We start from the raw sequence: 22747 nt of genomic DNA, 5'->3' as shown, positions 1-22747 counted from the left end.
CCCGGTGTGGCCGCGGTGTAGTCCCCAGTGTGGCCCAAGCATTCCCATCCCGCACACGTGGCGCCGGCGAACACAGGGGTCGGAGGCGCGCCGCGGGCTCAGTCACAGCCGCGTGCTCGTCCGGGCCCGCGAGGCGGGAGGCGGAAGTCGGGGGGCGGTGGTTTCCCGCCCGCCCCGCCCCCGGCACCCCCCAGGCCCAGCCCCACCCCCCGGCGCGTTCCCGCGCAGGGTCCCGGCTCGGGCGGCGGCGCGCACGGGCATCACCCCACCGGCGGCGGCGCGCCGGGTCCCGGGGCGCAGCCCCGACGCTCATTGGCCTGGGCGGCGCAGCCAAGCTGTCAGCCCATGTGGCGTGGCCGCCCGGGGATGGCCGCTGTTTAAATAGCGCCGGCGCCGGCCTAGAGGGAGCCAGAGAGACGGCAGCGGCCCCGGCCTCCCGCTCCGCCGCGCTTCAGCCTCCCGCTCCGCCGCGCTCCAGCCTCGCTCTCCGCCGCCCGCACCGCCGCCCGCGCCGCCGCCCGCGCCCTCACCAGGTACGAGCAGCCGGCGCTGGGGCCGGGGCGCGGGTCGGGGTCGGGGCCGGGGTCCGGGGGGCGGCCCGGCTCCTCATCCTCCGCCCCCAGGGCGCTCGTGGCCTGGCCCCGTATCCGGGGGTCGCCTCCACGGCCTGCCTGGGTTTCGGTGTTTGAGCCTCTTCGGAAGCGCCCGGGGCCCCGCGGAGCAGGTGGGCGGATGGCGGGGGAAGGACGCCGGGGAGCGCCGCCAACAGCCGCCTTCGCTTCCCCGGGGGGAGGCCGCGGACCCTGGAGGGCCTGGAGGAGCCCCCAGCTCGGCCTCCCCGCGCCCACAAAGGCGCCGCCGGGCCCTGTCCGCCGCATCCTCCTCCCGGGGCCGCCCGGTAGCCGAGGCCCAGCCCGAAGGGGACGCCGCGAGGGAGGAAGGGAGTGGGCGCCGGGGCCGGCCTCCCCATCACGTGGCGCCGCCCGGACGAAGCGCAGGGGTCCCGAGCAGCCCCCGCCCGGGGCGAAGGGAGGCCGGGCGCGCGGCGGTGTCCCCACCCCCTGCCTGGCCGTCGACCCCTCGTGAATAGCAAGCGGCGAGGACCCAGCGTGCGGGCCTGGAGCCGGCCCGGGGCAGCCAAGCCTCTGTGAATCGCGGTGGGTGGGAAGGCGGCCGCCTCCCTGCCGGGACGGCCCGAGGGAGGCCGCACTGCCGAGGGGTGGCCCGCACATCAGGCCCTGGGGCCTCGTGCAAGTGGCCAGACCAGGGCTGGCCTCCGCCCCCTCCCCCCAGAGCTGCACCAGCCCCCATTGTGGATGAGGAGCCGGCGGCCTGGGCACCCGTTCGGGGTCTTAGGGACCCGGGCCTCAGGGAGGGCCTGCTGTGTTCTGGGTCGGTATGGGGAGGCAAGCAAGTGTCTGTGGGTTCACCCGCGCAGGTGAGGGGTGCCAGGCAACACCTGCGTGTCCTGGCCAGGAGCGGTTCTCCAGGTTGGACCCTGCTGGAGGGGTTGGACTGGCTGGGTTGGTCCACAGTGGGGCAGGGGCCCCTTTTCCCACAGAGCACAGGCCTATCCCCGTTTCGTCCCTCCCCAGCCTTGGTGGCTCTTGGACTGGCCTGGACAGCAGGCCTCCACCCCAGCACGGGTGGGCATGGGCGCTGAGTACCCCCCTCTAGGGCTCTCTGCCACCTCCATGCCCCGGCTTTGGGACCCTGCCTCTCCGTTTCCTTGATGCCTCTTAGGCTGGCCACCTGGGGCCTTGTCCCCATCTCGGGTGGCCTGCCTGCCCCTCACTGTGAGCCCCCGGGCGCCCCTAGGGATGGTCTGGGACAAGCTCCAGGAGCCTTGGAGGGCTGAGGCTCAGCTGAGTGGAAGCGGACACAGGCGCAGAAACTACTAACTCCTGGGGAGGCCAGGGCAGCAGGGCCCCAGTGGGGTCCCCTAGCCAATACCCGGAACTGAATGGGTCAGGGCCCAGAGGTGGGCCTGTTCCCAGAGCACGCAGCCCCTCCCAGCGAGAGCGGGGCCAGGGCCCACATGGACCCTCAGGGTGGCGCTCGGCCCACCTGGGTTGCCCGCCCATTCTGGGTGCCGAGGCTAACGGGGGTGCTGTGGCCGGGATGTGTGGGGCACTCACACGGCCCGCCCCGCAGAGCAGCCATGGAGGAGGTGGTGATTGCCGGTATGTCCGGGAAGCTTCCGGAGTCGGAGAACTTGCAGGAGTTCTGGGACAACCTCATCGGAGGCGTGGACATGGTTACGGACGACGACCGTCGCTGGAAGGCGGGTATGTGGCTGCGGGACTCCCTGTGCCCGAGGTGGGAAGTCCCCACACCAGCCTCCCTGCTGCACTGTGTCCTCACCACCCAGGCACTGGCCTGAGCCCGGTGCCAGCCACAGAGCCACTGGTCACCCATGGGCGAGTCCAAGCTGCAGCCTCCTTCCTGGACATTGCACCAGAATGGCCTAGAAAATGCGCCCAGGAGGCTCCCCCAAGAGCTGCAAGGCCAGGGGCCAGCCCAGGCAGGGCCCACCTGCTTGTTACGGAGGAGCCAAGCTCAGAGGATGGGTCACGGGCTGGGGACTGTCACCCATGCAGGGGGCAGGTGGGGGGCCAGAGCCCTTCCAGCCAGGCTGCCCCTGCCTGTGTCCTGAGCTGGCAGGTTGCATACCAGGTGCGCTCCGGGAGGCTGGTCCAACTCCCCCACGCCCAGTAGGCTCTTCCACAGAGCAGCTCTACCTGACGGGCAAGCTGTGAGTCAGCATGGTAGAGCTGAGGCAGCAGCCAGGCAGAGGGTCCCCCAGCCTCACTCCCACCGAGCTCTCTCTGTTCTGGGGCCCATCTCTGGATTAGGGCTTGGGTCTTGTGCAACAGACCTGGTCGTACCAGTCCCCGCTTTGGGGCCACGGTCTTCGCCTCCTGGGGAGCCTGTTCCATTGTTTGGGTCTCCCAGGCATAGCAGAGAGTCCTTAATTCCACCATGGTCCCTCTAGGGACCCCACAGGGCCCCCATCTCTGGGCAGCGTCAGTCAGAGATTTAAACACTTGCCTGTCCCGCAGGGCTCTACGGCCTGCCCCGGCGGTCCGGCAAACTGAAGGACCTGTCTAGGTTCGATGCCTCCTTCTTTGGAGTCCACCCCAAGCAGGCACACACCATGGACCCTCAGCTGCGGCTGCTGCTGGAAGTCACCTATGAGGCCATCGTGGACGCAGGTGGGTCGGGCATTCGAGACTGCTGTGCCGAGGGCTCCTGCTGCCCGTGTGGAATAGGCAGTGCTCTCTCTGTTCTTGGTTCTGGTAGAACCAGGTCCCGGCACCACCTGCGCTCCCTGGCTGTGCCCCTGGCCAACGGGCTCAGGGAGGTGTGGGCCACGGGGTAGGCCACGGTTTCACAACTGCACCCCAGAGGTGTCATGGGTGTGCCCTGACCTGGGTGTACCAGTTTCCTCACTCCCTGTGTCTGGCTGGTGCTGGGGCAGGGGCAGGGGCTGGAGTGACGAGAGGCAGAGCAGGAGGTTCTTGAGGGGCCCTCTGGGCCCCCACCCCACCAGCCAAGCAGCAGGTAGCACTGGCCCTGCTGTCTCTCCCCTCCCATCCCCACCACCCTGCCCACGTTCCCCAACCCTAGGCATTCCCACCCCATCCCGCCAGCCTGGCCCACGCTCTGGCTGGCACATGACCTCGGACAAGCGCAACGCCATTTTTTTTATTATTTCTTTTTTATTTATATTTATTTATTTGTTTATTCATTTCTAAGACGGGGTCTCACTGTGTCACCTAGGCTGAGTGCAGTGGTATGATCTCAGCTCACTGCAACCTCCACCTCCTGAGTTCACGCCATTCTCCTGCCTCAGCCTCCCAAGTAGCTGGGATTACATGCGTGTGCCACCATGCCTGGCTAATTTTTGTATTTTTAGTAGAGATGGGGTTTCACCATGTTGGGCAGGATGGTCTCGATCTCCTGACCTTGTGATCCACCCGCCTCGGCCTCCCAAAGTGCTGGGATTACAGGCGTGAGCCACTGCGCCCGGCCACACCGTTTCTTAAGGTTCAGGAGCTCCCTCCCTGGGTGGAGAAGGACCTCCTGATGGGGGAGGCTGAGCCCCTGGCTGCCCTTGGGCGTGAGCGGTTCACACACCCACCCACCCTAGGGCAGAGCCAGCCCACCGGGGCAAGGAGGGGCCCTACTGGCTGAGAGGCGGAGGCCGTTCCCCTGCGCCCTTCCTGCTGCCAGGCCCCACCCCAAGACTGAGGTTCTGCTCCCCGGGGGTGGCCGGTGTTCCTCTCTCCTTTCTGAGCTTGGACACTTGGTCTTTGTCTCCTCGGCTCCTTATCACGGCCTGTCCTGGCGCAGGCTGCCCTTGGTGCTGGAGAGGCCACTGGCCAACGGGCTCATCAGAGCTTGCCGGTGACACCAGGGGCCAAAGGCGTCGCCTGGGGACAATGCAGCCCTCTGTCCTTCCCGGAGCCACTCTGGCCGCGCCTGGTGCCCTCCCCTGGGCCCGCCTGCCCCTTCCGCCTCGTTCCCCCTGTGACCTGGTTCTTGTTCCAGGCCTCACCTGGGCTGGCTGCTGCCCACAGGCTCTGCTCCGGCCCCTCTACAGCACACCTCACCCTCCTTAGGCCCCTTCCAGGGTCCCACTGGGATGGCCCGCCACCCCAAGCCCGTAGGCTGAGACAGGACCTTCACCTAGAGCTGCATGGGCGGGCAGGCGGGCTGGTGGGCGGGCAGGCTGTCGGGCTGGCTGATGGGCGGGCTGCACTGTGGGACCCAGCCATGGGGTCTTGACCACTGTTTGTGGCAGGCATCAACCCAGCTTCACTCCGAGGGACACACACTGGCGTCTGGGTGGGCGTGAGCGGCTCTGAGGCCTCGGAGGCCCTGAGCCGCGACCCTGAGACGCTCGTGGGCTACAGCATGGTGGGCTGCCAGCGAGCCATGATGGCCAACCGGCTCTCCTTCTTCTTCGACTTCAAAGGTGGGTCCTGCCCAGCCTCCTGCAATGGTGGGTGGCCTTCAGGTCCCCACGTGCTGAGCAGAAACCACGTGGTGTGGGCTCATTCCGTGTAGCATGTGTCCTGTATGCCCGGGGTCTCCTGGGCTCGCAGCCCCACCTGAGCCGTGGCGCCCTTCCTTCCAGGGCCCAGCATCGCCCTGGACACGGCCTGCTCCTCCAGCATGGTGGCCTTGCAGAGCGCCTACCAGGCCATCTCCAGCGGGCAATGCCCTGCCGCCATCGTGGGGGGCATCAATGTCCTGCTGAAGCCCAACACCTCCGTGCAGTTCCTGCGGCTGGGGATGCTGAGCCCCGAGGGCACCTGCAAGGCCTTCGACGCAGAGGGTGAGTGTGCGGCCGGGGCAGCCAGGACAGTGGCACGGGAGTGTGTGGCCAGCACGGCCAGGGCAGCCAGGACAGTGGCATGGGAGTGTGTGGCCGGTGCGGCCGAGGCAGCCAGGACAGTGGCACGGGAGTGTGTGGCCGGCGCATCCTGGGCAGCCAGGACAGTGGCACAGGATGGCCCCCTGCACCCGCCCCATGCTGTGTAGCATCCTGCCAGCTCCCAGGACCCCCACCCAAACACCCACGCCACACCCCAGAGCTCCTCCTGGTGGGGTGAGGGCCAGTGTGGGGCTGAGCCTGGGGCCTGAGGTGCTGCTCCGCCCAGGGAACGGGTACTGCCGCTCGGAGGGTGTGGTGGCCGTCCTGCTGACCAAGAAGTCCCTGGCCCGGCGGGTGTACGCCACCATCCTGAACGCCGGCACCAATACAGATGGCTGCAAGGAGCAAGGTGGGCTCTGCCGGGGTGCCTGGGGGCAGGTGGGAGCCGGGGCTGGGGCCGCAGCGCTGAGCCGAGCCCTCCGCAGGCGTGACCTTCCCCTCTGGAGAGGCCCAGGAGCAGCTCATCCGTTCCTTGTACCAGTCGGCTGGAGTGGCCCCTGAGTCATTTGAGTACATCGAAGCCCACGGCACAGGCACCAAGGTGATGCGCCCCCGCCAACTCACCACCCCATGACCCTAACCCATGCCCACGCCTGGAGAGGTGGCCTGGCCAGAGCCCCTGACCCCCCCGTGTTTCCCACAGGTGGGTGACCCCCAGGAGCTGAATGGCATCGCCCGAGCCCTGTGCGCCACCCGCCAGGAGCCACTGCTCGTCGGCTCCACGAAGTCCAACATGGGGCACCCGGAGCCAGTCTCGGGGCTGGCAGCCCTGGCCAAGGTAGGTGGAGCTGGGCTTGGGGGTCCCTCAGCCCCCTGCTCCCTGGGACTGGGTTGCGCCATGGCTGGGCACTGCTGCTTCCCGTTTGCCAAGTGGAGGCAGGGGCTTCCCCACCAGGAACCCGTCCCCCGGGCTATGCTTCGGGTCTGAGCAGAGGCACTGAGGCTGACAGCAGGGAGAGCTCATAGCCAGGCTCGCTGGACCTTCCCTGGGGGTCTCACGTCCTGCCGAGCGCCTGCCAGACATGGAGCCAAGCTGGAGGAGCCGCTTGGGTTGGAAGAGCGAGACAGGGGCAGGCCTGGGGGAGGTCAGCTGCAGCATCAGGGTCTCCCGTGTTGCCCACCCGTGTCTACAGCTTCCCGACCCACTAACAGAGGCCTGCGGCTCTTCAGAGACCAGGCACAGGAGCCCCGACACCCGCAGTCACTCGGGCCTTATGCAGCCTCTGAGATGCAATATCTGGACCAAGGGGGCCTTAGTGTTCAGGCCACAGCCAGGCTTTGGAGGGTCCACATCAGGCTGGGAGGCAGCAAGGCCCGAAGGGGAGGTCTTGGACCAAGCTGAGGGCAGGGCCACGGCGGCTCAGTCATCAGACCCCTGTGCCATGGCAGGATTAGGTTGGGGACAGGAAGTGTGTCGGAGAGGGCCCTGGAACCCTGGCCCCACGTGAGCGTCCCGGGGCGGCGCCTGCCCCCAGCTCAGGCAGCAGTGCAGGGAGTGGGGCGGCTGCCCACCCACCATGTACCCCCACAGGTGCTGCTGTCCCTGGAGCACGGGCTCTGGGCCCCCAACCTGCACTTCCACAGCCCCCACCCTGAGATCCCAGCACTGTTGGATGGGCGGCTGCAAGTGGTGGCCCAGCCCCTGCCCGTCCGTGGTGGCAACGTGGGCATCAACTCCTTTGGCTTTGGGGGTTCCAACGTGCACGTCATCCTGAGGCCCCACACGCAGCCGCCCCCGGCACCCGCCCCACATGCCAGCCTGCCCCGTCTGCTGCGGGCTAGTGGACGCACCCCTGAGGCCGTGCAGGAGCTGCTGGAGCAGGGCCTCCAGCACAGCCAGGAGCTGGCTTTCCTGAGCATGCTGAATGACATCGCGGCCATCCCCACCACGGCCATGCCCTTCCGCGGCTATGCCGTGCTGGGTGGCGAGCACAGTGGCCCAGAGGTGCAGCAGGTGCCCGCTGGCGAGCGCCCGCTCTGGTTCATCTGCTCTGGTGAGCCCACACTCTGTCCCCAAGGTGGTCCCTTCTCTGGGGAGAGGGCAGGCGAGCTGGAACCGGTGGTCTCCTGAGGTGCTCTCTGGGACAGGGATGGGCACCCAGTGGCACGGGATGGCGCTAAGCCTCGTGACATACTCTCTGGGACAGGGATGGGCACGCAGTGGCGCGGGATGGCGCTAAGCCTCGTGACATACTCTCTGGGACAGGGATGGGCACGCAGTGGCGCGGGATGGGGCTGAGCCTCATGCGCCTGGACCGCTTCCGAGACTCTATCCTGCGCTCCGACGAGGCTGTGAAGCCGTTCGGCCTGAAGGTGTCGCAGCTGCTTCTGAGCATGGACGAGAGCACCTTTGACGACATCGTCCACGCCTTCGTGAGCCTGACTGCCATCCAGGTAGGACCCAGCTTGCCCGTGTGTGTGCAATGCCAGCCCAGGGCTCTGGCTTTCCCTGGAGCCCAGGAGCTGCAGTCTCTAGTCAGGACCCTGACAGCCTCTTTGCCGGGCAGAGCCTTGTGCTGGGGGTAGGACGGGAGCAGGGAGGGGAGGGGTCTCAGTGGGGCCTGGGTGCTGGGGCCACAGGGGCTTCTCCTGCCAGGAGACCTGGGAGGGTCGATGCGGCCGGGGTGGAGATGGCCCAGTGGGGCCGGGGGGCCGCCCCCAACAGCTGCACCTGCTGAAGGTTGTGAGCTGAGTGTCCTGTTTCTACCCCAGATAGGCCTGATAGACCTGCTGAGCTGCATGGGGCTGAGACCAGACGGCATCATTGGCCACTCTCTGGGGGAGGTGGCCTGTGGCTACGCTGACGGCTGCCTGTCCCAGGAGGAGGCCGTCCTCGCTGCCTACTGGAGGGGGCAATGCATCAAAGAAGCCCATCTCCCGCCGGGCGCCATGGCAGCCGTGGGTAGGTGTCCCCGAGGTCTCCCGGAGGGGCCCCCAGCACCTCCAAGAAAGGAGGCTGCCTTCTCGCTGTGGGGTCCTCACCTGCAGCCCTGGCCTGGCCCCTGTAGGATAGAGTGGCCCCCGCTGGCCCGGGGACACCCAGCTCAGACACAGCCGTGCGCAAGTCCCCGTGCAGCTGCCCCACTGCTCCCACACCTGGCAGCCTTGGGCCTAGGCACGTGCCCATGGGCATCAGGCCTGCGTGGAGCCCCCTGGGACACAGCCCCGGCATAGTAAGAACCCAGGGGCTTTAGTGAAGCCAACACACAGGTCGCCAGGGTTCCCTCAGACTGGTGCCCTCCGTTGACACCCATCTCAGCCCTGTGGGCCACATGTGGGCAGGGCTTGGAAAGAACTGGGACTGCAGAGGACTGAGGGGCCACCATCTGGGACTGGGCTCCCAGGAGCTGCCCCTGGCAGCTCTGTAATGACACCTCCACCCACGGGTCAAACACAGCAGGGGGCGAACGTTTCTCATGAAGGCTCCAAGGCTGCCATTACCACGCCTATCATTACTGCCCCCAGCTGCAGGCGGTGTCCTGGGTAGGTGGGTGGCTGGGAGCGGCTCAGTCCCCACGCTAAGCCTCTGAGGCTGGCTCTGCCATAGGCTTGTCCTGGGAGGAGTGTAAACAGCGCTGCCCCCCGGGCGTGGTGCCCGCCTGCCACAACTCCAAGGACACAGTCACCATCTCGGGACCTCAGGTGGGTGCTGCGGCCCAGGCGGGCTCCTCTGTCCCCTGCGCCTGCCATTGCAAGTCTGGCAGGGACATGCGGCCACGGTCTATGCCCCGTGAGGCTCTGACGGGCCTGGGGATGGGGCAGGCTTGTCCCCAGGTCCCTTGTGCATTCCCTCTTGGTTCCCTCTACCTCCCTGAGCCTGAGGTGGGTGCCCGGCCAGGATGCTCATCCAGGCTCCCACGATGCCCAGGCCTCTGTGTTCGAGTTCATGGAGCAGCTGAGGAAGGAGGGTGTGTTTGCCAAGGAGGTGCGGACCGGCGGCATGGCCTTCCACTCCTACTTCATGGAGGCCATCGCACCCCCACTGCTGCAGGCGCTCAAGAAGGTGCTGACTCGGCCCGGGGGGCGCGGGGCGGGCCGGGGTGCCCGTGACCCAGCACTGACCTAGCCCCTCGTGCAGGTGATCCGGGAGCCGAAGCCACGTTCAGCCCGCTGGCTCAGCACCTCCATCCCCGAGGCCCAGTGGCACAGCAGCCTGGCACGCACGTCCTCTGCCGAGTACAATGTCAACAACCTGGTCAGCCCTGTGCTGTTCCAGGAGGCCCTGTGTCACGTGCCCGAGCACGCGGTGGTGCTGGAGGTCGCGCCCCATGCCCTGCTGCAGGTAGGCCCAGCCTGGGGGCGGCGGGCGCCAGGAATCTGGGACGGGCACCTCGGCTGAGCACCAAGGGAGCCCACGCGCCCTGCCGCCCCCAGGCTGTCCTGAAGCGTGGCCTGAAGCCGGGCTGCACCATCATCCCCCTGATGAAGAAGGATCACAGGGACAACCTGGAGTTCTTCCTCACCGGCATCGGCAGGCTGCACCTCTCAGGGTGGGTCCCTTCCCATCGCGGGCCTCATCTCCTGCAGTCGACGGCGTGGGGTGGGTGAGCAGGGCTGCCGGACCCTCACTGACCCAGGCTGGTGGGAGCAGCCCTGGATGGTCCACCACAGGGAGTGGGTCGGCTGAACCCAGAGCCCCTGGACCCCGGTGACGGATGTGCCGCCTGTGCCTCCCTTCTCCACAGCATCGACGCCAACCCCAATGCCCTGTTCCCGCCTGTGGAGTTCCCAGCTCCCCGAGGAACCCCCCTCATCTCCCCACTCATCAAGTGGGACCACAGCCTGGCCTGGGACGTGCCAGCTGCCGAGGACTTCCCCAACGGCTCTGGTTCCCCCTCGGCCGCCGTCTACAACATCGGTGAGCAGGGGCCCGGTGGGTGGGCAAGCTCTTCCCTCCCCACACCAGTGCTGAGGCCTGTGCCCTCCTGCAGACACCAGCTCCGAGTCTCCCGACCACTACCTGGTGGATCACACCATCGATGGCCGCGTCATCTTCCCCGCCACTGGCTACCTGTGCATAGTGTGGAAGACGCTGGCCCGGGCCCTGGGCCTGGCCGTGGAGCAGCTGCCTGTGGTGTTTGAGGACGTGGTGCTGCACCAGGCCACCATCCTGCCCAAGACTGGTGAGGGGCACCCCAGGACCAAGGCGGGGGCAGCTGGGGGCAGGTGCTGCCCTCTGATCTCTGACTCTCCTGCTCTGCAGGGACCGTGTCCCTGGAGGTACGGCTCCTGGAGGCCTCCCGCGCCTTCGAGGTGTCACAGAACGGCAACCTGATAGTGAGTGGTAAGCAGGGCTGGTGGCGTGGGAGCTGCGGGGGCTGTGCCCGCTGGCCATGCCACCCGTCTTCAGGTTCTTCCACACCTGCCTGCCTGCAGGGAAGGTGTACCAGTGGGAGGACCCTGACCCCAGGCTCTTCAACCACCCGGAAAGCCCCACCCCCAACCCCGAGGAGCCCCTTTTCCTGACCCAGGCTGAGGTTTACAAGGAGCTGCGTCTGCGTGGCTACGACTATGGCCCTCACTTCCATGGCATCCTGGAGGCCAGCCTGGAAGGTGGGTACTGACCGCGCTGCTGCCCAAGCCACCGGGGAGGGCGGTCGCCATTGTGGGGGCCACAGAGGGCACCCACGGCTGGGCATGCAGCCTCAGAGGGAGCCGAGGGGCCCGGCGGGCTCTGGGAGGTGGCCCAGGGACCTGGGAGCTCCACAGCACCAACCAGGCCCTGTGTGCAGGTGAGTCGGGGAGGCTGCTGTGGAAGGACAACTGGGTGAGCTTCCTGGACGCCATGCTGCAGATATCCATCCTGGGCTTGGCCAAGCGCAGCCTGCACCTGCCCACCCGCATCACCGCCATCCACATCGACCCTGCCACCCACAGGCAGAAGCTGTACACGCTGCAGGACGACGCCCAAGGTAGCCCCTTCCCAACCCCAACCCAGGGCTCCCAGCCAACTGTGCCACACTCACCCGGCTGTCCCCACAGTGGCTGACGTGGTGGTGAGCAGGTGGCTGAGCATCACAGTGGCCGGAGGCGTCCACATGTCCCGTGTCCACACTGAGTCGGCCCCGCGGCGGCAGCAGGACCAGCAGGTGCCCATCCTGGAGAAGTTTTGCTTCACGCCCCACGTGGAGGAGGGGTGCCTGTCTGAGCGTGCTGCCCTGCAGAAGGAGCTGCAGCTGTGCAAGGGTGAGGTCCCGGCCCTGCCAACTCCGGACACCCCTGGCGATGGGGAGCGATCGCCTCCCTTTCGTGTTGACCCCAGACTTGCCTCTCCATGGGGCCCCCTTCGGAGTCAGCAACCCCAGCCCAACTCTCCGGCCGGAGCTCATGACGGCAGCGTCCCTCCCTCCCCAGCCCCCTGTCTTCCTTGTCCCTGGTCACTGTTCCTCAGTCTTGAAGGGGGTCTTGGGGGCAAAGATGACAGATTCAGCCCCAGGTCACACTTTGGCTAGGCAGAGTAGTCTCTGCAGCTGAATGCGGCCCCTCACTGTGTCCACGGTGGTCAGGAGTCAACGTCACAATGGTGGGCAGCCCCCTCCTCATCCCTCAGCTATTTCTTGTCCTGTAGGCAGAGCTGGGTGTTGGCCCCAGAAAGACAGTGTGGGTCTGAGAGCCCATGCCAGGCAGATGCCCTGGGGCTTTGGGAACACCAGGCCTGCCTCCCTCCCTCCCCAGGGCTGGCGCAGGCACTGCAGACCAAGGTGACCCAGCAGGGGCTGAGGATGGTGGTGCCCGGACTGGATGGGGCCCAGGTCCCCCAGGACCCCCTACAGCAGGGACTGCCCCAGCTGCTGTCAGCTGCCTGCAGGCTTCAGCTCAACGGGAACCTGCAGCTGGAGCTGGCGCAGGTGCTGGCCCAGAAGAGGCCTGAGCTGTCAGAGGACCCTCTGCTCAGCGGCCTCCTGGACTCCCCGGCGCTCAGGGCCTGCCTGGACACTGCCGTGGAGAACATGCCCAGCCGGAAGATGAAGGTGGTGGAGGTGGGTGCCTCCTGGCAGCCAGGCCCTTGCCCTGAACGTCGTGCGACCCACCCCAACATCAGTCACAGAAGGAGACACAGACACGGGGAGGCCCTGGGCAGTGGGAGGGGCCGGCCAGCTGCCTGTGGTTCTGTGCAGGCGTCCTGTGCTCACCGTGGAGGGCCCGTGGGCTCCAAGAGGTGCACCTAGGCAGGACCCCAGGGATAAGACCAGTGACATCTGTGCGTGCCCGTGGCTGGCACCATCATCGGGTTGACGGGGAAGCCTTTCTGCCAGACTCTGGTCTCAGACATTTTGCTCAGCCCCAGGTCAGGGGCACCGGCCTGGTGTGGGGCTGATTCCAGAATTTACCCCCTTCAGGTGCTGGCTGGCCACGGCCACCTGTATTCCCGCATCCCAGGCCTGCTTGGCACCCAGCCCCTGCTGCAGCTGAGCTACACGGCCACCGACCGCCACCCTCAGGCCCTGGAGGCTGCCGAGGCCCAGCTGCAGCAGCACGACATTGCCCAGGGCCAGTGGGACCCTGCGGACCCTGCCCCCAGCACCCTGGGCAGCACTGACCTCCTGGTGTGCAACTGTGCTGTGGCTGCCCTCGGGGACCCGGCCTCAGCTCTCAGCAACATGGTGGCTACCCTGAGAGAAGGGGGCTTCCTGCTGCTGCACACACTGCTCCGGGGGCACCCCCTGGGGGAGACCGTGGCCTTCCTCACCTCCGCTGAGCCTCAGTACGGCCAGGGCATCCTGAGCCAGGTGCGGCCGCCGGGCAGGGGGACGGGGTGGGGGCCGGGTGAGGACCAGGCCGGCCGGGTGCTGACCGCCGCCCCCACAGGACGCGTGGGAGAGCCTCTTCTCCAGTGTGTCGCTGCGCCTGGTGGGCCTGAAGAAGTCCTTCTACGGCTCTGCACTCTTCCTGTGCCGCCGGCCCGCCCCGCAGGACAGCCCCATCTTCCTGCCGGTGGACGACACCAGCTTCCGCTGGGTGGAGTCGCTGAAGGTCAGGACCCGCCCCACTTCCAGGACCCGCCCCACTGCCCATCTTGTTCCAGGCCCCGCCCCACTTCCAGACCCCGCCCCACTGCCCAGCTTGTTCCAGGCCCCGCCCCACTGCCCAGCTTGTTCCAGGCCCCGCCCCACTTCCAGGCCCCGCCCCACTGCCCAGCTTGTTCCAGGCCCCGCCCCACTGCCCGGCTTGTTCCAGGCCCCGCCCCACTGCCCGGCTTATTCCAGGCCCCGCCCCACTGCCCAGCTTGCCGAGCGAGGCCTGACCATCCCTGTCCCGCTGCAGGGCATCCTGGCTGACGAGGACTCCTCCCGGCCTGTGTGGCTGAAGGCCGTCAACTGTGCCACCTCGGGCGTGGTGGGCTTGGTGAACTGTCTCCGCCAAGAGCCCGGCGGGCACCGCCTCCGGTAGGAGCACGGCCCCTCACCCCTTCCCCTTCCCCTTCCCCACTCGCCTCCCCCTCCCGAGCCTGAGCTCACCGCCTCTGCCCCCAGGTGCGTGCTGCTGTCCAACCTCAGCAGCACCTCCCGCGTCCCGGAGGTGGACCCGGGCTCCGCAGAGCTGCAAAAGGTGTTGCAGGGAGACCTGGTGATGAACGTCTACCGCGACGGGGCCTGGGGGGCCTTCCGCCACTTCCTGCTGGAGGAGGGTGAGCCCCCCACACTGCCCTGCCCCTCCCGGGAGACCGCGCCTGCAGGCCCCGCAGTAGCCCCACCTCCTGTTTCCCTAGACAAGCCTGAGGAGCCCACGGCACACGCCTTTGTGACCACCCTCACCCGGGGGGACCTGTCCTCCATCCGCTGGGTCTGCTCCTCGCTGCGCCATGCCCAGCCCTCCCGCCCCGGCGCCCAGCTCTGCACGGTCTACTACGCCTCCCTCAACTTCCGCGACATCATGCTGGCCACCGGCAAGCTGTCCCCTGAGGCCATTCCAGGTATGGGTGGCGTGGGGCCGTGGGAGTGGACCGGACCGGGGAACAGAGACCCCAGCAGCCAGGACCTGCCTGGAAGCCCCTTGGGAGGGAAGGGTGGGCAGTGGGGGGCTCAGTGCCGTCTCCCCCAGGGAAGTGGGCCTCCCAGGACAACCTGCTAGGCATGGAGTTCTCGGGCCGAGACCCCAGTGGCAAGCGTGTGATGGGACTGGTGCCCGCCGAGGGCCTGGCCACCTCTGTCCTGCTGTCACCGGACTTTCTCTGGGACGTGCCTTCCAACTGGTGAGTGTGTCCGGGGTGTGAGCCTGGGCCCCACGTGGATGGTGGCCAGGCCTGCACTGACCCACCTGCTGCATCCCCAGGACCCTGGAGGAGGCGGCCTCAGTGCCCGTCGTCTACTGCACAGCCTACTACTCGCTGGTGGTGCGCGGGCGGGTGCGCCCCGGGGAGACAGTGCTCATCCACTCGGGCTCCGGCGGCGTGGGCCAGGCCGCCATCGCCATCGCCCTCAGTCTGGGCTGCCGCGTCTTCACCACCGTGGGTAAGGCCCTGCCCCCAGAGCCGGGCGCCGCCCTCCCAGCCCCACCACCCCGGCTCACCAGCGGCACCTCCTTTCCCCACCAGGGTCGTCCGAGAAGCGGGCATACCTCCAGGCCAGGTTTCCCCAGCTTGACAGCACCAGCTTCGCCAACTCCCGGGACACATCATTCGAGCAGCATGTCCTGCAGCACACGGGCGGGAAGGGTGAGCAGCCCCCACAGCCCCCGCCTGCCTCCTGCCCAGGGAAAAGCGGGGTCTGGCCCGTTGGGCAGCGGTGGCTGGGCCTGCAGTGGGTGTGACTGTTGGCCCCTCTGGCGCCGTAGGTGTTGACCTGGTCTTGAACTCCTTGGCGGAAGAGAAGCTGCAGGCCAGCGTGAGGTGCTTGGCTCAGCACGGTCGCTTCCTGGAAATTGGCAAATTCGACCTTTCTCAGAACCACCCACTTGGTGAGGCCGGCAGCACCTGGGCGGGGGTGGGCATGGATGGATGTGGGTGGACGTGTGGAAGGCCCTGGGTGAGCACGTCCCCTGCCCACAGGCATGGCCATCTTCCTGAAGAACGTGACATTCCACGGGATCCTACTGGATGCGCTCTTGGATGGCAGTGCTGAATGGCAGGAGGTGGCGGCGCTCCTGCAGGCCGGCATCCGGGATGGGGTGGTACAGCCCCTCAAGTGCACAGTGTTCCCTGGGGCCCAGGTGGAGGACGCCTTCCGCTACATGGCCCAGGGGAAGCACATCGGCAAAGTCCTCGTGCAGGTGAGGGGAGGAGTCCTGGCGCCTCGGGCATCCCAGGCTCTCGTCCCCAGACAATGCCTGAGCTGGTGGGTGCTGTTGCCCGGACGCAGGTGCTTGCAGAGGAGCCGGAGGCAGTGCTGAAGGGGGCCAAACCCACGCTGATGTCGGCCATCTCCAAGACCTTCTGCCCGGCCTACAAGAGCTACATCATCGCTGGAGGTCTGGGTGGCCTCGGCCTGGAGTTGGCACAGTGGCTGATCCAGCGTGGGGCGCAGAAGCTCGTGTTGACCTCTCGCTCCGGGGTCCGGACAGGTGAGTCGGCAGGGGTGCCTGTGGACCAGCCTGGGCCAGGCGCAGCCCCGGGCCCCTGAGTCCTTCTCTGCAGCCCACCATCGGGGGCTGTCACGGCGTGTGGGGTCTGTTCCCCTCCATCTTGGCGGGCGCTTGCTGGACAGGGCTCTGCGGCTGCTCCTCACTTCCCCAGCCTGGCATGTGGGGAAAAGACTGTGTGCCCTGGCCCGGTCCAGCCCACAGTCCTGTGTCCCGCAGGCTACCAGGCCAAGCAGGTCCGCCAGTGGAGGCGCCAGGGCGTGCAGGTGCTGGTGTCCACCAGCAACATCAGCTCCCTGGAGGGGGCCCGGGGCCTCATCGCCGAGGCGGCGCAGCTCGGGCCCGTGGGCGGCATCTTCAACCTAACCATGGTGAGGGGAAGCCCCGAGACCAAGGCAGGGCCCTGTGTGGGCGGGTGAGGCCCTGGAGCCGCAGGGAGTGCTGAGGATGCCTCCCCCAGGTCTTGAGAGACGCCATGCTGGAGAACCAGACACCGGAGTTCTTCCAGGACGTCTGCAAGCCCAAGTACAGTGGCACCCTGAACCTGGACAGGTGGGCACCGCGCAGCCCTGCTCCCCCCTCTGCTGGGGTCTGGGCTCAGGGCTGTGGGAGCCGAGGTGGTTCGCTGACAGCCCTCTCTGGCCTTTCCTGGGGTGGGAGGTTGGGGGTTCCTGGGGGTGCCGGCCGATGGGGAGTGACACGCGTGCCCACAGGGTGACCCGGGAGGCGTGCCCTGAGCTGGACTACTTTGTGGTCTTCTCCTCTGTGAGCTCCGGGCGCGGCAATGCCGGACAGAGCAACTATGGCTTTGCCAACTCTGCCATGGAGCGCATCTGCGAGAAACGCCGGCACGAAGGCCTCCCAGGTGGGCCCCACCCTCTCCCCTTGGCCCTGCCCACCCCCCCTCTCCCGGTGGCCACTCCCCACCCCTACCTTCTCCCCGCAGCCCTGCCCACCTGCCCCCTCGCCCACAGGCCTGGCCGTGCAGTGGGGCGCCATCGGCGACGTGGGCATTTTGGCGGACACAGTGAACATCCACACCACGGTCATCGGTGGCACGCTGCCCCAGCGTGTGGCCTCCTGCCTGGAGGTGCTGGACCTTTTCCTGAACCAGCCCCACATGGTCCTGAGCAGTTTCGTGCTGGCTGAGAAGGCTGCGGCCTACAGGGACAGGGACGGCGAGCAGGACCTGGTGAAGGCCGTGGCACACATCCTGGGTGAGCACTGCCAGCAGGAGCCGTGCCAGGCGGTTCCCCTGCTGGCATCAGGGTCTTGGGACGGACATAGCAGTCATGGCCCTGTGTGCCTCAGTTTCCCCATGTGCAGAGCCAGGGTGCGGGCGCAGGTGTCACTGTGGTGATGGTGCGTTGGGAGATGCACAGCCTGCACACCCCTGGGTGTCAGCCCTGCCCCACGCAGGCCGTCCCCACGTCCCCCGCCAAAATTGCCAACCGAGCACATCCCTTCCAGGCATCCGCGACTTGGCTGCCATCAACCTGGACAGCTCACTGGCGGACCTCGGCCTGGACTCGCTAATGAGCGTGGAGGTGCGCCAGACGCTGGAGCGCGAGCTCAACCTGGTGCTGTCCATGCGTGAGGTGCGGCAGCTAACGCTCCGGAGACTGCAGGAGCTGTCCTTGAAGGCGGATGCGGCCAACGGTGCGTGCGAGTGACCAGGCGGGAGTGGGGTCCCCGGGCTGCCCCAGCCCTTCCTCCTTGCTGTCTGGACCACGTCCCAGCAGGCATCCCACCCTTCATCACGGTGCCATTCTGAGCATTCCACCCCGACTCCCACCAGACATAGCACCGTGGGGACTTGCGTGCGTGTCTGTGTCCTTGCGTGGGTGCCAGGGCCCTGCAGCCAGACCAGCCTGGCATTTGCCCCTGTCTTCACAGAGCTGGCATCCCCCACACCCAAGGAGGACGGTCCGGCCCAGCAGCAGACTCAACTGAACCTGCGCTCCCTGCTGGTGAACCCCGAGGGCCCCACCCTGATGCGGCTCAATTCAGTGCAGAGCTCTGAGCGACCCCTATTCCTGGTGCACCCAATCGAGGGCTCCACCACCGTGTTCCACAGCCTGGCCTCCCGGCTCAGCATCCCCACCTATGGCCTGCAGTGCACCCGAGGTACTCCCGGGCCCTCCTCTGGACACGGTGGTCAGTGCTGGCCATCACGGGGCCCGTGGCTGCCACCTGCACATGCTGAGTGCCTGGCACTGCCGTTGCAGCTGCGCCCCTCGACAGCATCCACAGCCTGGCTGCCTACTACATCGACTGCATCAGGCAGGTGCAGCCCGAGGGCCCCTACCGCGTGGCCGGCTACTCCTATGGGGCCTGCGTGGCCTTTGAAATGTGCTCCCAGCTGCAGGCCCAGCAGAACCCAGCCCCCACCCACAACAGCCTCTTCCTCTTCGATGGCTCGCACACTTATGTACTGGCCTACACCCAGGTGAGAGCCAGGCCAGCCCTAGAGGCCTGTGGCACACATCTGGGCTCCCTCCCTGTGCCCGGGTTTGGGGGATGGTCGCTTGGGAGGCTCCGCCCCTTCCATCTGTTCAGCAGCCCCTCCTTCCTCTCAGAGCTACCGGGCAAAGCTGACCCCAGGCTGTGAGGCTGAGGCCGAGACGGAGGCCATATGCTTCTTCGTGCAGCAGTTCACAGACATGGAGCACAACAGGGTTGGTCCCTGACACCCCTGAGGCCGCCGGACCCAGAGCACTGGGCAGGAAAGGAAGGGTGGGATGGGACGCCAAGAGCTTTATTAAAGGCCCCCCAGCTTCACCCCTTTAATAGCCGACCCCGGCTGGATGCGGTGGTTCACGCCTGTAATCCCGGCACTTTGGGAGGCTGAGGCAGGCGGATCACCTAAGGTCGGGAGTTCGAGACCAGCCTGACCAACATGGAGAAACCCCTTCTCTATTCAAAACACAAAAATTAGCCGGGCGTGGTGGCACTCCCCTGTAGTCCCAGCTACTCGGGCTGAGACAGGAGAATCGCTTGAACCCGGGAGGCGGAGGTTGTGGTGAGCTGAGATCGCGCCATTGCACCCCAGCCTGGGCAACAAGAACAAAACTCTGTCTCAAAAAAAGGTGCAGCACGGTGCTGTGGGTGCTGCCGGCACCTGCTCAGAGCCCGACCCCGCAGGTGCTGTGGGTGCTGCCGGCACCTGCTCAGAGCCCAACCCCGCAGGTGCTGGAGGCGCTGCTGCCGCTGAAGGGCCTGGAGGAGCGCGTGGCGGCCGCCGTGGACCTGATCATCAAGAGCCACCAGGGCCTGGACCGCCAGGAGCTGAGCTTCGCGGCCCTGTCCTTCTACTACAAGCTGCGTGCCGCCGAGCAGTACACGCCCAAGGCCAAGTACCATGGCAACGTGATGCTGCTGCGTGCCAAGACGGGTGGCGCCTACGGCGAGGACCTGGGCGCGGACTACAACCTCTCCCAGGTGTGCAAGCGGCCTAAGGGGAACGGGGACGGGAGTGGGTGGGGCAGCGGCTGATGGCACCCCCTGCAGGTATGCGACGGGAAAGTGTCTGTCCACGTCATCGAGGGTGACCACCGCACACTGCTGGAGGGCAGCGGCCTGGAGTCCATCGTCAGCATCATCCACAGCTCCCTGGCTGAGCCACGTGTGAGCGTGCGGGAGGGCTAGGCCCGTGCCCCCCGCCACCGAGGCCACTCCGCCATCCCCACCCCCCGCCACACAACGGGGCAGGAAGGGTCCTGCCGGTAGGACCCTGCCCGGCCCAGTGCCACTGCCCTCCGAGGCTGCTAGACGTAGGCGTTAGGCATGTCCCACCCACCCGCCGCCTCCCACGGCACCTCGGGGACACCAGAGCCGCCGACTTGGAGACTCCTGGTCTGTGAAGAGCCGGCGATGCCTGCAGGAACCGGGCTGGGCCTCGTGCGCCCGTGGGGTCTGCGCTTGGTCTTTCTGCGCTTGGATTTGCATATTTATTGCATTGCTGGTAGAGACCCCAGGCCTGTCTACCCTGCAAAGACTCCTCAGGCAGTGTGTGGGTCCCGCACACTGCCCTCATTTCCCCGATGTCCCCTGCGGGCACGGGTGGCCACCCAGGCCTGCTGGCTGCGGCCCCCTCTTGGCCAGGCCTTGGCTCAGCCCACTGCGTGGGAGGTCGTGTGGGCCAGTCCCCGAGGAGCTGGGTCCCTGCACAGGCACACAGTGCCTGGCCACACCCATGATGCAGGGCTGGCCTCCAACCCTGCGGACCGCGCCGGGCACCAACTCCGTGTTTGGTGTTTGTCTGTTTGTTTTTCAAGAAATGATTCAAATTGCTGCTCGGGTTTTGAAATTTACTGTAACTGTCAGTGTTCACGTCCGGACCCCGTTTCATTTTTACACCAATTTGGTAAAAATGCTGCTCTCAGCCTCCCACAATTAAACCGCATGTGATCTCTGCCGCCATCTTTTCTTCCCTCCTCCCTGACCCGGCAGCTGCAAGCTCTCCAGCTCCGCCCCACCCAGTCACGGGGCGGTGAAGGGGATGCCCTCTGTCCTCTGATCCCCAGTTCCCGCACATCCCTAGGCCATGTCCCAGAGCCGGGGCTGGGCCAGGGAGTGAGGAAGGAGCCTGCGTGGCAGCCCCGGGTTTCCCTGGAAGGCACTGGGACTGGCGGTGTATCAAGGTTCTGGCCAAGAAACAGCACCAGTAAGAAACGTGTAGGAGGTGCAGACGTTGGGAAGTTGGCTTCAGCTGACGAGGAGAGGCCCATTGTGGAGAAGAGTATTTGCTTGAAGTCAGCAGATTGTAGGCATTCGCCCCTGCCAAAGATGCCGTCACAGCCTCGCCAACACAGTAGCGCCACGGGCTGCCAGGCTGATACAGAAGATTTGGGTTTAGGCAAAGGAGTAGAGGCTGAGAGGGAGCAAGGAGCAGGGAGCCCTGGGAACCTGGACCCCCAGCATTGAGGGGTGGGGTGGATGCAGCCTCCAGGACCCATAAGGGCAGCACCCCACGGGTGGCTGTGCGGGGGCACTGGGTAGACATGAGCTTGGGGTAGAGGCAGGAGGCGAGAGCCCGGACTGGATTTCGGGAACGGGCAGAACAGGCCAGCCTGGGGTTCCGGAAAGCACAGCGCGCCCACAGAAGAGGCCTTCCAGTGAATGCCAAGGCACAGAGGTGGGTGGGGGCTGGGAGAGCCCCTGTTGGAGAGGCAGGGGAGGGCACCGGGGTCATCTCCCAGGGCAGGGTAGTGGGCCCGGCCTGACAGAGAGGTTGAGGGTGAGATGGGCACAGGTGGCCAGGACTACAGTGAATACCAGGGGCCTGTTGGGGGGTGGGCCTGGTGCAGCGGCTGCAGGTGGGCAGTATCCAGGCATGAGTGTGAACAGCAGGCAGGCATTGGAGCGAGGCTCAGCCACACCCCTTCTGCGGTCTCCCAACACTGGGCAGGTGCTCCCTTCAGCCGCGGCCCCTCTGGCTTCTGTGCACCCTCCTCCAGCAACTTCCACCCCAGCCAATGCGCACAGGCTCAGGGCCACCAGGCAGGACGAGGCTCACAGGCCTATCTGGGGGTGGTCTGGGGCTGATGTGGCCTCAGAACCCAACTGCTTTAGCTCCACAGCCTCAGGCCCTGCAGGGCAGGCAGGCAGTGCCCAGCACATGGGCTCTTGTCACCCCCCCGCTTCTCCCGGCTCATTGGTGCCAGCGTGTGGTGTCCAGCGGTCTCATTCCTGGCACAACCCCTGCCAGGGGAGGACGGGCTCTGATGTGCCTGGGGTGCATCCAAGTTGCAAATTAGCTTCAGGGACACCTGAGAGAAGCCACATATCTTCGTTAGGAAGATACAGTTACTTTAAGTGATGCGATTATCTTCACTTCAGTTATTTTTTCTTTTGAATTAAAATGAACATTCATGTAATGAATTGGAGTTCTCATCCGGAGAGTAGCAAGGCCTGGATTCACCCTCCCACCGGAAACAGCTGAAAATCCAGGCAAAGGACAGGAGATGCTATAGCTGTGGGGATGCCAGGCCTTGGCCAAAGAAGGACAGTGACCCCTGGGTGGGAACGAGGTGCCGGGAGCCCTGGGGTAACCTCAGCTTTATGCCTGGCAACTTCCAGGCCGGGCACAGGGAGAGGTGGAGCCCAGCAGACTCCTTGAGTTGAGGAAGGTGGAGCTGAGAGTCCAGGGGGAGAATGAGGCTCAGGATTGTGGGACAGCACCCAGGAGGAGCTGGCAGACAGTGGGGGGTGCAGGGGCTCTCCCAGGACCGCCGGGCGGGGGGCTACGCGGCTCTCCGGTGAGCACCAGGCTGAGCACAATCAGTGCACATGAGCAGGAAACCACCCAAAGGATTAGAGATAACAGTGCCAGATATTGCACAGGGCTGGAAACCAGTGCCTGTTCCTACCAACCAGACTAGAAAACCTCAGAATTCATAAGACATTGAATACTCCGAAGGGTTTGTCTCAAGGCCCAAGACCTATTAGCTAACTAGTTAATAGTTAGCTGTGGTCCACCTAAAACAAAAATCTTAAAAACAAGACCCCAAAGCATCTATTTTTTTTTTTTCTTTGAGACAGAGTCTTGCTCTGTCAGCCAGGCTGGAGCGCAGTGGCGCAATCTCAGCTCACTGTAACCTCCGCCTCCCAGGTTCAAGCAATTCTCCTGCCTCAGCCTCCCGAGTAGCTGGGATTACAGGCACCCGGCTAATTTTCGCATTTTTAGTAGAGATGCAGTTTCACCATGTTGGCCAGGCTGGTCTCAAACTCCTGACCTCAGGTGATCTGCCCACCTCGGTCTCCCAAAGTGCTGGGATTAAAGGT

At 66.0% G+C, this 22747-nt stretch overlaps 1 protein-coding gene and 1 long non-coding RNA gene across 5 annotated transcripts; one reads left to right on the top strand and one right to left on the bottom strand.

Annotated features, from left to right (window-relative positions):
• Positions 1-404: 404 nt before the first annotated feature.
• On the top strand, positions 405-20378 carry FASN (fatty acid synthase). Of its 4 annotated transcripts, none has more exons than XM_045376392.2 (43): positions 405-533; positions 2160-2288; positions 3063-3215; positions 4808-4981; positions 5144-5344; positions 5670-5792; positions 5869-5984; positions 6087-6221; positions 6975-7437; positions 7650-7837; positions 8156-8345; positions 8991-9085; positions 9312-9446; positions 9522-9725; positions 9818-9933; positions 10129-10301; positions 10375-10566; positions 10647-10727; positions 10820-10996; positions 11176-11355; positions 11426-11629; positions 12119-12423; positions 12784-13173; positions 13253-13417; positions 13709-13830; positions 13918-14072; positions 14154-14357; positions 14486-14636; positions 14717-14895; positions 14979-15098; positions 15218-15340; positions 15432-15652; positions 15742-15943; positions 16181-16332; positions 16422-16513; positions 16675-16826; positions 16936-17178; positions 17432-17620; positions 17858-18088; positions 18190-18410; positions 18541-18639; positions 19151-19402; positions 19472-20378. In XM_045376392.2, the coding sequence occupies exons 2-43, from the start codon at positions 2162-2164 to the stop codon at positions 19607-19609; spliced, it is 7533 nt and encodes a 2510-aa protein (XP_045232327.2). In that variant the 5' UTR covers positions 405-533; positions 2160-2161; the 3' UTR covers positions 19610-20378. The 4 variants fall into 4 exon arrangements, with proteins under 4 accessions (XP_045232327.2, XP_045232325.2, XP_045232330.2 ...); XM_045376390.3 differs by having other exon boundaries at positions 2155-2288; XM_045376395.3 differs by lacking the exon at positions 405-533 and adding an exon at positions 565-724.
• LOC135967796 (uncharacterized) lies at positions 10383-13360 on the bottom strand. Its single transcript, XR_010582081.2, has 2 exons — positions 12577-13360; positions 10383-12017 (listed from the first exon to the last, which is right to left on the bottom strand). It is a non-coding gene; the product is annotated as an uncharacterized lncRNA (long non-coding RNA).
• Positions 20379-22747: the final 2369 nt, after the last annotated feature.

The sequence above is a fragment of the Macaca fascicularis genome, chromosome 16 (genome assembly GCF_037993035.2).
Source record: "Macaca fascicularis isolate 582-1 chromosome 16, T2T-MFA8v1.1".
In the NCBI taxonomy this organism is placed as follows: domain Eukaryota; kingdom Metazoa; phylum Chordata; class Mammalia; order Primates; family Cercopithecidae; genus Macaca; species Macaca fascicularis.
This window is presented reverse-complemented; position numbering and strand designations above follow the sequence as displayed.